The 12031-nt window shown below is 45.4% G+C and overlaps 1 protein-coding gene across 8 annotated transcripts in view; it reads right to left on the bottom strand.

The window, feature by feature from the left end:
• HMGXB4 (HMG-box containing 4) overlaps positions 1-12031 on the bottom strand; it is a 32743-nt gene that overhangs the window by 14513 nt on the left and 6199 nt on the right. For all 8 annotated transcript variants that reach the window (XM_047743578.1, XM_047743581.1, XM_047743582.1 and 5 more), the window contains one exon: positions 10610-11565. In XM_047743578.1, the coding sequence (XP_047599534.1) occupies positions 10610-11497 (888 nt within the window). In that variant the 5' untranslated portion in view covers positions 11498-11565. The remainder of the gene's footprint in view (positions 1-10609; positions 11566-12031) is intronic.

Here is a 12031-nt window from a genome sequence, read left to right as displayed (position 1 = left end):
GCATACAAAACATTTCTACATGATTCCAAAGACAAAGCCAGGAATTCCACTCTAGACTTTCCAATGCAAGGAAACACACAGTACTGCAAGTGAATCACGCTGGTTACATCTGGAATAACAGGACTCCCCTTAATACAGTGTTAATATTCCAAAAACTTGGGTACTTTATCATATACTTTATTATTAGTAGCAAACGACTGCCAACAAATCCACTTACTAAGTGTGACTCACAATGTTGTAACTGCGCAGCCAGAAGCTCCTTTTAAGTGTTTGATGACATATACCACAATATCAAGACCTTTCAAAGAGTAACTTTTTAAACTGTCAAAAGCATATTGTAAAGCAGTCATGATTAAGTCTTGGGAAATAGAACTCTTGGACAATCTGATGTAAATCCCTCTTCAAGCCCACCCAAAACTCTAGTCTAAGAGTTTTTGAAGGATAAAACATCTGGGGCTTAAGGCAAAACATAACTTAATCTTAAATCTTAAAAATAAAATCCTAAAAATAAACCTTGGTTTGGGGCACCTGGGTGGCTGGCTCAGTTGGTTAAGACTCTTGGTTTCAGCTCAGGTTATGATCTCAGGGTCATGCTATCGGGTCCTGTGTTGGGCTCCATGCTCAGTGCACAGTCTACTCAAGATTCTCTCTCTCTCCCTCCCCCTCTCTTCCCCCACCCCAACCTTGCACCCATGCGCAGGAGCTGTCTCCTGCTCTAAAATCAATGAATGAATGAATGAAACCTTAAAACAAAAACAAAAACAAAAACAAGGGGTTCCTCGGTGGCTCAGTTCATTAAGCAGCCAACTCGATTTCAGCTCAGGTCATGATCTCAGGGTCATAAGACTGAGCCATGCACAGGGCTCCACACTGGGCGTGGAGCCTGCTTAAGATTCTTTCTTCCTCCCCCTCTGCCCCCGCTCCCAGGCAATACATAAAACAAACACAAAACAAAACAAAACAAGCCACCAAAAAATTGGCTTTCTTCTGCTGATGCCAAGAACCCAATTTCCTCATTGATAGTAACACTATCTAAGAGGCCGTATAAAAGCATTGCCTGGAGAAATTGACTTAAACCCTAAAACAACCCTATGAGGTAAATTCCATTAGTACTGCCATTTTATTTTTTTAATTTTTAAATTTTTTAAAGTAATCTTTCCACCCAACATGGGGCTCAAACTCATAACCCTGAGATAAAGTATTGTGTGCTCTACCAACTGAGCCAGTCAGGCGCCCCATTACTGTCACTTTAAAGATGAGGAAACTGAGCTCCAGGGTCCAACAGGTAGGAGAGGCACGGCTAGCATCTGAGCACAGGCAGCCTGGCCTCAGAGCCCGTACTTGTAACCACGATGTTCTTCTCAACCAATTTGACTGAGATCCCTAAATCTGATCTGGCTAAAACAATAGGTGCCAGAGAAGGAAGGTTTTCACACCAAAGCTTTTATTTGAACCATTCTGAATGGAAATCTTTCTAAAATATATTCTATATGTCTGTTATGTCTCATAACACACCACTGTGTATAATTTAAACAACCTTTCCGTATAGTGGAAAGAACATGGATCGTGCAATCACAAAGACCTGGGTTCAAATTCCTGTTCTGCCCTGAAACAGGAGGGTGCCCTGGGCACGTTATTTCACTTCTTCGAGCTTATTTCTGTGAAATGGAGATGATACTGTCTTCACCTCACTGGGTTCCTATGAAAATTCACTGATATACCACAGATAAAACACTTAGTGCAATGCTTAGAACATATTACAAACCATAGATATAGCTGTTCTCGTCATAATGTACTAATTATGACTCAGCTCCACTACCCTTCCCTAGAAGGCAGGCCTGCAGCAATTCTTCCTGCCTCTCCATGCTTACTCGAACCTTCTGCTGGCTTTACCTCAGTCACGCGGACTTCCTGTGCTTCTCTGAACATCCTCTGCCTTCTGGTTTCTCAGTACCTTCACACATACCTTTCATTCCTTAAATGAAATATCTACTCCTCGTTTCTACCAGATAGTTCCTGTGTGGCACTAAGATTCAGTTCAGATGATATGGCCCGCCTGAGGAAACCTTCCCTGACAGCCCAGGCTTCCCTTGTACTCCCTCGGCACTCCGCACAGGCCTACACAGAGGCTTGACTCACTGACATACCTGCCGGCCTCTCTTCCTACACCGAGAGCATCCTTTGAGTTGAAAGGATGCTGGCTGGCAAGGCAACTTACTCATCTTTAATCCACAATACCTGGCCAGTGCCCGACACAACTTAAGTGCATTAGATAAGCACTAGATGGATAACAAAGTCTCAGAATTGTGTGTGTGAATCCACAGGCTGGGTGCTAGTTCGCCCTTCTACAATGAACAGAACAGGGGCAGGGAGGACATGTGACTCATCTCTGGCCAGAGTTCCTTTCCCCAGCACCCAGAAAGTGCTCTTCAGAGCTGCAGGAAACTTGTTTTTGCTCCTTGCATACCCTGTTTTCTTTCTAGATCTTCACAGTTGTCCAAAGAGGTGAGATAACTGCACAGTCGGCTTCCTACGAGGTCGATGTTATATTATAAAACAAGACAAAACAAAAACAAAACCATAAGAACACAGTCTCCTTGCTTGGTCTAATATGCAAAATGACCAGATGAGAAAAAAGCTTTAAAAAGATGTTTCCAAGCACACTTTATGCTTTGGAAGACCAAAGCATAAAAAACAGAAATTGTAACCACGGCTATTTACGGGGCCAGGCCCTGTGCGGACGGAGCACGTTCCGTGTAACTGCTGTTCATCTATACAGCTGTGTGGCTGAACAACAAAGCCAGTAAGCAACAGACCATAACGAGGACCGAGTCGGCGGTACTCGAGCCCAAGATGTCTACACTTCCTCATACTCTGTCTCTTCGACTTAGAAACAATGTCCGTATGTCCCAGTGGGACAGATCTCAGACACTAGCACACGGCGTCCGTTTCCTTTGACCTAGAACCGACTTTTAGCCTCAACGAAGACACCTGGCACTGGACGAGCATCTCTCGAAGATTTAGAAGGCCATGGAGTAAGCTGAAAGACTGGGCACGGGGTTAAAGACACCTCAATTAAAATTCCAGCTCCGTATCTTTTCTTCTCAGCTTCTTCCTCTGTTAAATGGGGCTACTGATACCTATCAATGAAGACTGGAGAGAAGCCAAATGCCGCGGCTGTCGTATGCCTAGACACACACACTAGATGGGAGCTCCTGACTTTTACCATTCATTGCTGTTGTCATTCACCTAGGGTTTTACCAGAGGGAGAACGTGTGTAATAGCACAAGTCTAGCTAGAGCCGAGACTTCAGGGTATCACTTGATCCACAACAATGAGTGTGCCAGACACCAGGCCACTCGGCTGGCCTCAGCTTGCTTAGAGGAAACATGAACGTTCTGGAAACACACAGATAACCGGAGGCATGCCTCTGAAGTGGCAACATCACAGATACTATTTTGAGTGGCTGTGAATGGGCTTTTATTGATTTAGTAAAACCCAAAGAAAGGTATCTTGGCAATGTTACCGGATCCTGTTCCTCCAGTACAAAGACTTCCACTCCATGGGGATGACCTCAAAGGGGACATCATCAAGGTATTACCAGATGATTGCTCCCCTCCTTCCCAGAAAGCAGGATTCGACACAAACCAACATACGGGCAAACAAATAAAACCACAAAAAGCCCGTCCAAGACAATACTCAGCACAGAGAGTGTTATGTTTCCCCGGAGACAGAGCCCAGTCCCCTCGTCTGTATCAAGATTCTCCAGTGAGAGTTCCGTCCCTGCTGCCTTTGCTTCTTACCCCTGCATGGACTCGGCCAGGCTGGCTCCCGTTCTCCATGCTGCACTGGAGCTCCTCAGCCTCTCTACCGGAGTCCAGTCTGTTCTCGAACAGTCTGCTCCCTCACTTCTGTGACACAGGCTGTTCTCTGCTTTCTCCTCCCACACCACTGCTCCCCGCTTCCTTCTCGGGTGCCCCATGGTGTGTGTTCTACGGGATTCTGCTCTGGGCTCTTCTCCCTCTTCCCTGCTCACGGGTTTCATTTAGTGCACAGGAACACTCCAGCTCTCACCCCAGCTTCAACTGCTCCACTGAGTTCCAGGTCTTGCATTTCCATGGCTCTCTGGAACGTCTCCCACGATGACTGTAACAATTAACTTATACAGAATGTTCATGTATGTTCATGTGCAAAGCCAGAGTCCCCGAACTCAGCTGGGTGCCCATGTGGGTTTTCATGCCGTACTGTGGCTTTTTACCATAGCCATCCCAGAAGACCAGCTTTGAAAAGACATGGCATTATAACCATCAAAATCCTTGAGGAGAACACAGGCAGCAACCTCTTCGACCTCAGCTGCAGCAACATCTTCCTAGGAACATCACCAAAGGCAAGGGAAGCAAGGGCAAAAATGAACTATTGGGATTTTATCAAGATCAAAAGCTTTTGCACAGCAAAGGAAACAGTTAACAAAATCAAAAGACAACTGACAGAATGGGAGAAGATATTTGCAAATGACATATCAGATAAAGGGCTAGTGTCCAAAATCTATAAAGAACTTAGCAAACTCAACACCCAAAGAACAAATAATCCAATCAAGAAATGGGCAGAGGACATGAACAGACATTTCTGCAAAGAAGACATCCAGATGGCCAACAGACACATGAGAAAGTGCTCCACATCACTCGGCATCACAGAAATACAAATCAAAACCACAATGATATATCACCTCACACCAGTCAGAATGGCTAAAATTAACAAGTCAGGAAATGACAGATGCTGGCAAGGATGCGGAAAAAGGGGAACCCTCCTACACTGTTGGTGGGAATGCAAGCTGGTGCAACCACTCTGGAAAACAGCATGGAGGTTCCTCAAAATGTTGAAAATAGAACTACCCTATGACCCAGCAATTGCACTGCTGGGTATTTACCCTAAAGATACAAACCTAGTGATCCGAAGGGGCACGTGCACCCGAATGTTTATAGCAGCAATGTCTACAATAGCCAAACTATGGAAAGAACCTAGATGTCCATCAACAGATGAATGGATAAAGAAGATGTGGTATATATACACAATGGAATACTATGCAGCCATCAAAAGAAATCTTGCCATTTGCGACGACGTGGATGGAACTAGAGGGTATCATGCTTAGCGAAATTAGTCAATTGGAGAAAGACAACTATCATATGATTTCCCTGATATGAGGGAGAGGAGATGCAACATGGGGGGTTAAGGGGGTAGGAGAAGAATAAATGAAACAAGATGGGATTGGGAGGGAGACAAACCATAAGTGACTCTTAATCTCACAAAACAAACTAAGGGTTGATGGGGGGAGGGGGGTTGGGGGGGGTGGGGTTATGGATATTGGGGAGGGTATGTGCTATGGTGAGTGCTGTGAAGTGTGTAAACCTGGCGATTCGCAGACCTGTACCCCTGGGGATAAAAATATATGTTTATAAAAAATAAAATTAAAAAAAAAAAAAAAAAAGAAAAGACATGGCATTATTGAAAGGAATGCAATATGGTAAGATGTTGCAACCATGAACTATCTTGAGGTAGTAGTTCCTAAGGTTATCTGACCGATGATGCCACACGCTGCTGTTCCTCTTGAAAATTTAATATATTTAAAACATCCAGTGGTGCCCCTGTGAGTTGGCTGCGGCCGCAGAGGGCCTTGGCACACCTTAGGGCCCTGGTTCTAACATGCCTAGCAGGTAGGTCTGTTGTCATCCACGCCTTCTAGATGGAGAAATTACACAACTTGCCCAACAGCACGGAGTCTGTAAGTGGCACAGCCAGGATTTGCACCCAAGTGCTTTGGCTCCCCAGCCCACTCTCTTAACTTCAGATACGCTGAATCTCCTGACACTTACATCTTAAAATCTAACCTGACTTATCTTCTCCGAAACCAACCACGTTTCTCTATTGTCTATTTTTTTTCTTTAAAGGTTTTATTTATTTATTTGACAGCGGGAGAGCGAACACAAGCAGGGGAAGCGGGAGAGAGAGAAGCAGGCTTCCTGCTGAACAGGGAGTCCAGTGCAGGGCTCGATCCCCGGGTCCTGAGATCATGACCTGAGCCGAAAGCAGACACTTAATGACTGAGCCACCCAGGCGCCCCCCTTGCTTGTCTATTTTTGTTCCAGTCCCGTTCATAGGACCTAAAGTAGAAAGGGCACACAGAGGCTTTCAGCGTTCCTACCAGTTGGCTTTCCCATCTCTGCTTGCTGGAGTTGGAGGAATGCTATTCCCGAAACCTTCCTTCCTATCTCCAGGTAGACTTTTCGATAGCTCTTTTTTACTGAAACAAAACCAAGAAAAGGATTTTTTTTTTTTTAAACTCCACAGGATGGGGCACCTAGGTGGCTCAGTTGGTTAAGTGTTCGATTTTTGATTTTGGCTCAGGTCATGACCTTGGGGTCATGAGACTATGCCCCGTGCTGGAGCCTGCTTGAGATTCTCCCTCTCACTCTGCACCAGACCCCCACTCCTGCTTGTGCATGTGTGCTCTCTCTCTAAAAAACCCCAAAAGCCAAAAAACAAACTCCACAGGAAATTTTTATGCATAGGTCCGGTTTTAAAAATCATGGTGTATGTTCCATAAATACTTGTTGGATGAATAAATGATTACATTCCGAGTATGACTACCTCAGGTTCGAACAGTCATGATCAAATACTGATTCCTAATAAAATTTTTGCTATACACAAAAATACTTTTTTTTTTTTTTTTTTGTAACTAGCAATTGCTAGCCACATGCGTGAATTATAAATAAGTCCTACACTGGAGGAGATTATAATTTTATTTTCCAAGGCACCTAGGTTCAAAACCTTAAGGGCCATTTTCATACTCATTAATGCTTCTGTGTTCCCAGACTTAAGCCCTGTAGCCAGCTCTTGTCAGTTTTGCCTTCAGAACCTCTCCTGAATCTGTCTCCTCAGCTGTTTCTATCAGGCTTTACAGCACCTGAAGCCTCAGGCTATAATAACCTCCTGGGGGGTCTGTTACAATCTTTCCTCAGTCTCCTCCATCTGCTGCAGTGCTATCACTTTATTCCTAAATGATCGCCGAGAGCGTATCTAAGTCCTGCTCGTGAGCCCCGAGTGCTGCCAAATCCTTAATTCCAGACTCTTTACAGTTTGCTCCTGACCTACCTCTTCAATATTTATGTTTGCATCCGTACATTCATTCATTTGACATCTACCACAAAATGTCTACCAAGGACAGTGAGGAGTTGAAGGTAAGAGTAAGGTGACTGAAACAGTTCCTAAGGAGCTTAGTCTTTAAGAGGGGAAATGAAATATGCACAGAAAAAGCTCCAACATAAGGGACAGTAAGCGCAGTGACTCCCCAGAGGAAAGTGTACGGGGAGTCAGAAGGTAATTCTGACTGGAGGGTCAGGATATCTTGGAAGAGGCGGCATGTGATTAGGTCTTGAAGGCAAGGCAGAGCTTCAACTGATCAAAGAGAACAAAGATCACTACAAAAGCACAAGCACAGGAAGAGCGGTAAGAGTGTAAGGGCCAAGTTTGGTTTCCACACAGCGCGTCTAATGCAGACTAAGAGGTAGAGCTGAGAAGGGAGATTTAGGGCTAAATCCGGGACAAATATGAATGCTTGACCAAAGGTTCAGACTTTGGTATTTATTCATTCAGCAAGTATTTATGGAGTAAGAACAACAGGCCAGACTGTGGGGTCAGGGCTGGGGATGAAGTGGAGAGCATGACAGACACGATTCTGGTCCTTCTGCAGCTCATGCTCTAAAGTGAAGGAGATAAAGATCCATTAAAGATGCTGAACCAGGGGCGCCTGGGTGGCTCAGTGGGTTAAAGCCTCTGCCTTCGGCTCAGGTCATGACCCCAGGGTCCTGAGATCGAGACCCACATCAGGCTCTCTGCTCAGCGGGGAGCCTGCTTCCTCCTCTCTCTTTCTGCCTGCCTCTCTGCCTACTAGTGGTCTCTGTCTGTCAAATACATAAATAAAAAATCTTAAAAAAAAAAAAAAGATGCTGAACCAAAGGACAGTCCACATTAAAGTTGTACTTCAGAATATTCTGGCATCCATGTGTACTAATTACGTTGGGGAAGAAACAGAAAGGAGGCCATTTATTAATTAAGTACAAGGGATGAGGCCCAAGATGGGGCAGTGGTAATGGAGGACATAAAGGCGTGGAAGTTATGAAGGAGAAAGAGTATCAGACTCAATGCTTGAGTGGATGTAGTCAGACGAGAGGGAAAGCAGGGAAGAGGGAGATGGAAAAATGAGCTCTAAGACTGGAAAAAAATCAGAACAGTGAGGACTGACTGGGAAGGGGTACGAGAATGCTATTTCTGATGATGGTGATGTCTATGTCCTGACAGAGGTTTGGTCACACAGGTATGTGCAATTGTAGAACTCACCCAACGGTATACTAAATGTGTGTACATGTGAGCACAAGTAAATTCCACCAAAAAAAAAAAAAAAAAAAAAAAAAAAGCCCTGGAAACAAATACTGCACTTAAGTTAATGACATGCAAGCTCAAGTGTTTGGGTGGGGAGAGTGTATGATAGCTCTAAGTTCCTTCAAAATACATTATAAAAGATGGATTGACGGACGGACAGATGTGTGATAAAGAAAATAGCAAAATGGTAACTACAGAATTTCATTGGGTGGCATATGGTGTCCACTACGATTTCAAAGCTTTTTTTTTTTTTTAAAGATTTTATTTATGTATTTGACAGAGATCACAAGCAGGCAGGCAGAGAGAAGGGGAAGCAGGCTCCCCGCCGAGCAGAAAGCCCGATGTGGGGCTCGATCCCAGGACCCTGAGATCATGACCTGAGCCGAAGGCAGAGGCCTTAACCCACTGAGCCACCCAGGCGCCCCCGATTTCAAAGCTTTTTGTTTGAAAAATTTTATAATGAAGTATTGAGAAAAATTGTTCTAAGCATACAATTTTGAGTCTGGGTTGACCAGAAGGACACAGGGGACACAGAAGCAGATGGTGCAGGAGATGCAGGTTTGGGAGCTAATCAGGGGCACAGAGGTCTGGGGAACCCACGGCATCTAGGTGAAGTACTTATCAGGCAGTTAGGAACGCAGGACTAGAGTTCACTTGTCCTGCTGTGCGACTGCCTACACATCTTTTTGCCTTCTTGCATTCCCTTCCACTGAAATCCGTTTTCTTCGGTAAGCTTTCTCTGACCACCCTGCCCTCTTGCATTCAGCACTGTAAGATTAGTTTATGGCGTTATTCATGTATTACTAGAATGGGAGTTCTCAGGATAAGCAGAATCTTACACAGACTATACATGATTTCATGAAGCAATTTTCAAATAAACAAATGCGTTAACACCTGACCTAGTATCCGACTATCTAGTTCTTTACGCTCACACTCATTCTTGGCTCAGAAGGTACAGTTTCGTTTTTAATTTCGGAGAAATACATACTTAAAAGGCACTCTTTGGGGCACCCGGGTGGCTCAGTCAGTTAAGCGTCTGCCTCTTGGTTTTGGCTCAGGTCAGGATCAGGGTCGTTGAGATGGAGCCCCTCAACAGTCAGAAGGAGCACAGAGCCTGCTTAGGCTTTCTTTCTCCTCCTACCTCTACCCCCGACCCTGTGTGTGCCCTCTCCCAAATAAATAAATCTTTAAAAAAAAAAAAGGTACTCTTTGCAGTGGAAAACACAACTTGCACCTCAATCACAGACCGAAGTGAAACTGCCATTCCCAAATTCTTAATACACTTGACTTTCTCTTTAGTAGCTCCTCTTTCAGACTTTATCTGACATTTTATTTTGCAGAACTCTAAAAAAGGGAAGAAAATGGTTGTCCTTAGCTGGTGAAACTAACCTTTCTGACCTTTTTCCTTCCACGACTCTGAATTTCTAAATTTCTATAAAATTAATATACTACTTTGATAATGGGGGGGGAGCTTATTTTTTACAGAAAACCTTTAATGACATGGTCACCAGTCCCTCAAGTACAGCTGCTAGATTTCTCGAGTTGCAGGAAAGAAGTTAAACCAAGGTGGCTGGTTTCTCCTTCTTATTGCCTCAGCAATCAGCGTGATCCCTGAGGTCAGGAGCTATGTCCTGCTCAGCTCTGCACCTCTCTCCACCCACTGCAGCACTGGGCCCAGCAAACAGGAAGCACTCACATAGTGAAAGAACACGCATTTGACACTTGGAAGCATACCAGTAAGTGACCCACGGAGGTTAGTGCAAAGCCACTAGCTTATCCCATGAACTTGGTCATTATTTTCCTCATTTTGAAGATGGGTTTCTCAGAATGAACTCAGAGAATACCTCTTCATCTCTCTCAATTGCCCCAGGCAGACAGCGCTGCTCAGTGAAAGAAACCAAGTTTGGCTCCTTCTGTGAATTCCACGTTCAACGGTATCCCTAAACTTACGCTTAACACGATGGGAGAACAACTCTATTAAGAAAACCCAGGAAAAATTAAGGTTGCTCCTGTCTTTGCACCGGAGAGACTCAGCCACTGGCCCTATTTTACATCTCACGTCATCCCATCAGACTGGCCTCGCCATGCTCCTCGCTGTTCACCTCAGCTGCCTAATTCTAAGTCTGTTTACTACTATCATCTCTTAACCACCACATTTTAAAAAATGGTTTACCTTTTCTCCTCTGTCTCTTTCTCTGTCTTTTTCCTCTTTTTTCTTTTTTTTCTCACCATGCCCGTCTGTGTGGAGGCTGGGCAGTGGCTGGGGAGGGGCAGCGGCTCCAGGGTGGGGGACACTGGGAGGAGGGCCGGGTGCCACTGCGACCTCTCCCACGGTGGCAGCTGCGAGGCCTGAACTTCTCTTGGACTTGGAGTGCCGCCTCTCTTTATGCTTCTCCTTGTCCTTCTTCTTTTTGCTCTTCTTGGACTTCTTTTTCTTCTTGATTTCCCGGTAAGAGTCGTCGATGACTAACTCCCCAGCCTCTAGCTCCCCACCAGAGGATGAGTCCGATTCTACTAGAATAGGTTCCAGTCCTGAAAGATCAAGGTTAGCACTGTGGGATTCTGGGAACTGGGAGCCATCCGCCCCACAGCCTTCGGGGCCGGGAGAGGAACGCGGGTCTGAGGAGGACTTGTGCTTCTTCCGGGCTGTTTTCAGAAAGCTCTGTAACTCGTGTCCTAGGAGTAAAGCACCTGGCTCATCCCGAGCTGATTTCTTAGAGGATTTTTTCACAGCCGCTTGTTGAGAGAGGCACTGAAAAGGCTCCTCATCCACTGAGCTGCTTCCCTTCTCCTTTGGTGAGAGAATCAGTTTCATCTTCAAGCCATCGGGCTCTCGAAGGGTCAGTGTCTCTGTGTTCACATAGAGCGGTTTCATTTTTTTTGATTTGTGGGAACCACCATCCTCCAGGGACAGCTCCCCACTGCTTCCACTTACTTTCTTCCTGTGGTGTTCCTTTTTACTCTCTGAATGACTTGAAGAACTAGAGGATTTCTCCCCCGTCTTCTTGGCGGGCTTGGAGCCTGCTGCCAGCGGGGAAGTGATGGCTTTCAGCAGGTCCATGGCTGTATCGGCAGACTGTGGGCTGGACTTTTTCTTTTTCTTCTGTGACGACTCCAAAGACGAAAGGTCTGGAAATAATCAAAGAGAGTAATGTCCACACGACAAACCAACTTCCACCAAGTTTCCTCTCTCACCAAAAAAACTCAACTAACAAGAGGAAGAGGCTAAGAGAAATGATTTGAGGGGAGGCCCTTCCACTGATTCCTGACGATGCCCATGTGCTTCTTGGCCCAGCAGATGTTGCCTGACCCTGGGCAGAGTTCTTGCCGCTGAGTTCGCTTCACTGAGTCTTCACAGCAGCCGGAGACGGGAGACCCAGAAGAACAGACTAAGCTGCGGGATTACGAGCAGTTACAATTTAGGTTACACTGCAGACAGAGTGTCATTTGCTTCCACGTTCTGGACAAGCCCGTTCTAGGAAAGGGTTAGTCTCATCAGCTGTGCGCATAAGAGAGCTAAGAAAAACTGGTCTTCTGAGTGGATAGGCACTGGACTGAGAGGTAACCCACAGGTGCAGGCCAGAGGGCCCAGGAC

The sequence above is a fragment of the Lutra lutra genome, chromosome 8, assembly GCF_902655055.1.
Source record: "Lutra lutra chromosome 8, mLutLut1.2, whole genome shotgun sequence".
NCBI lineage: Eukaryota > Metazoa > Chordata > Mammalia > Carnivora > Mustelidae > Lutra > Lutra lutra.
This window is presented reverse-complemented; position numbering and strand designations above follow the sequence as displayed.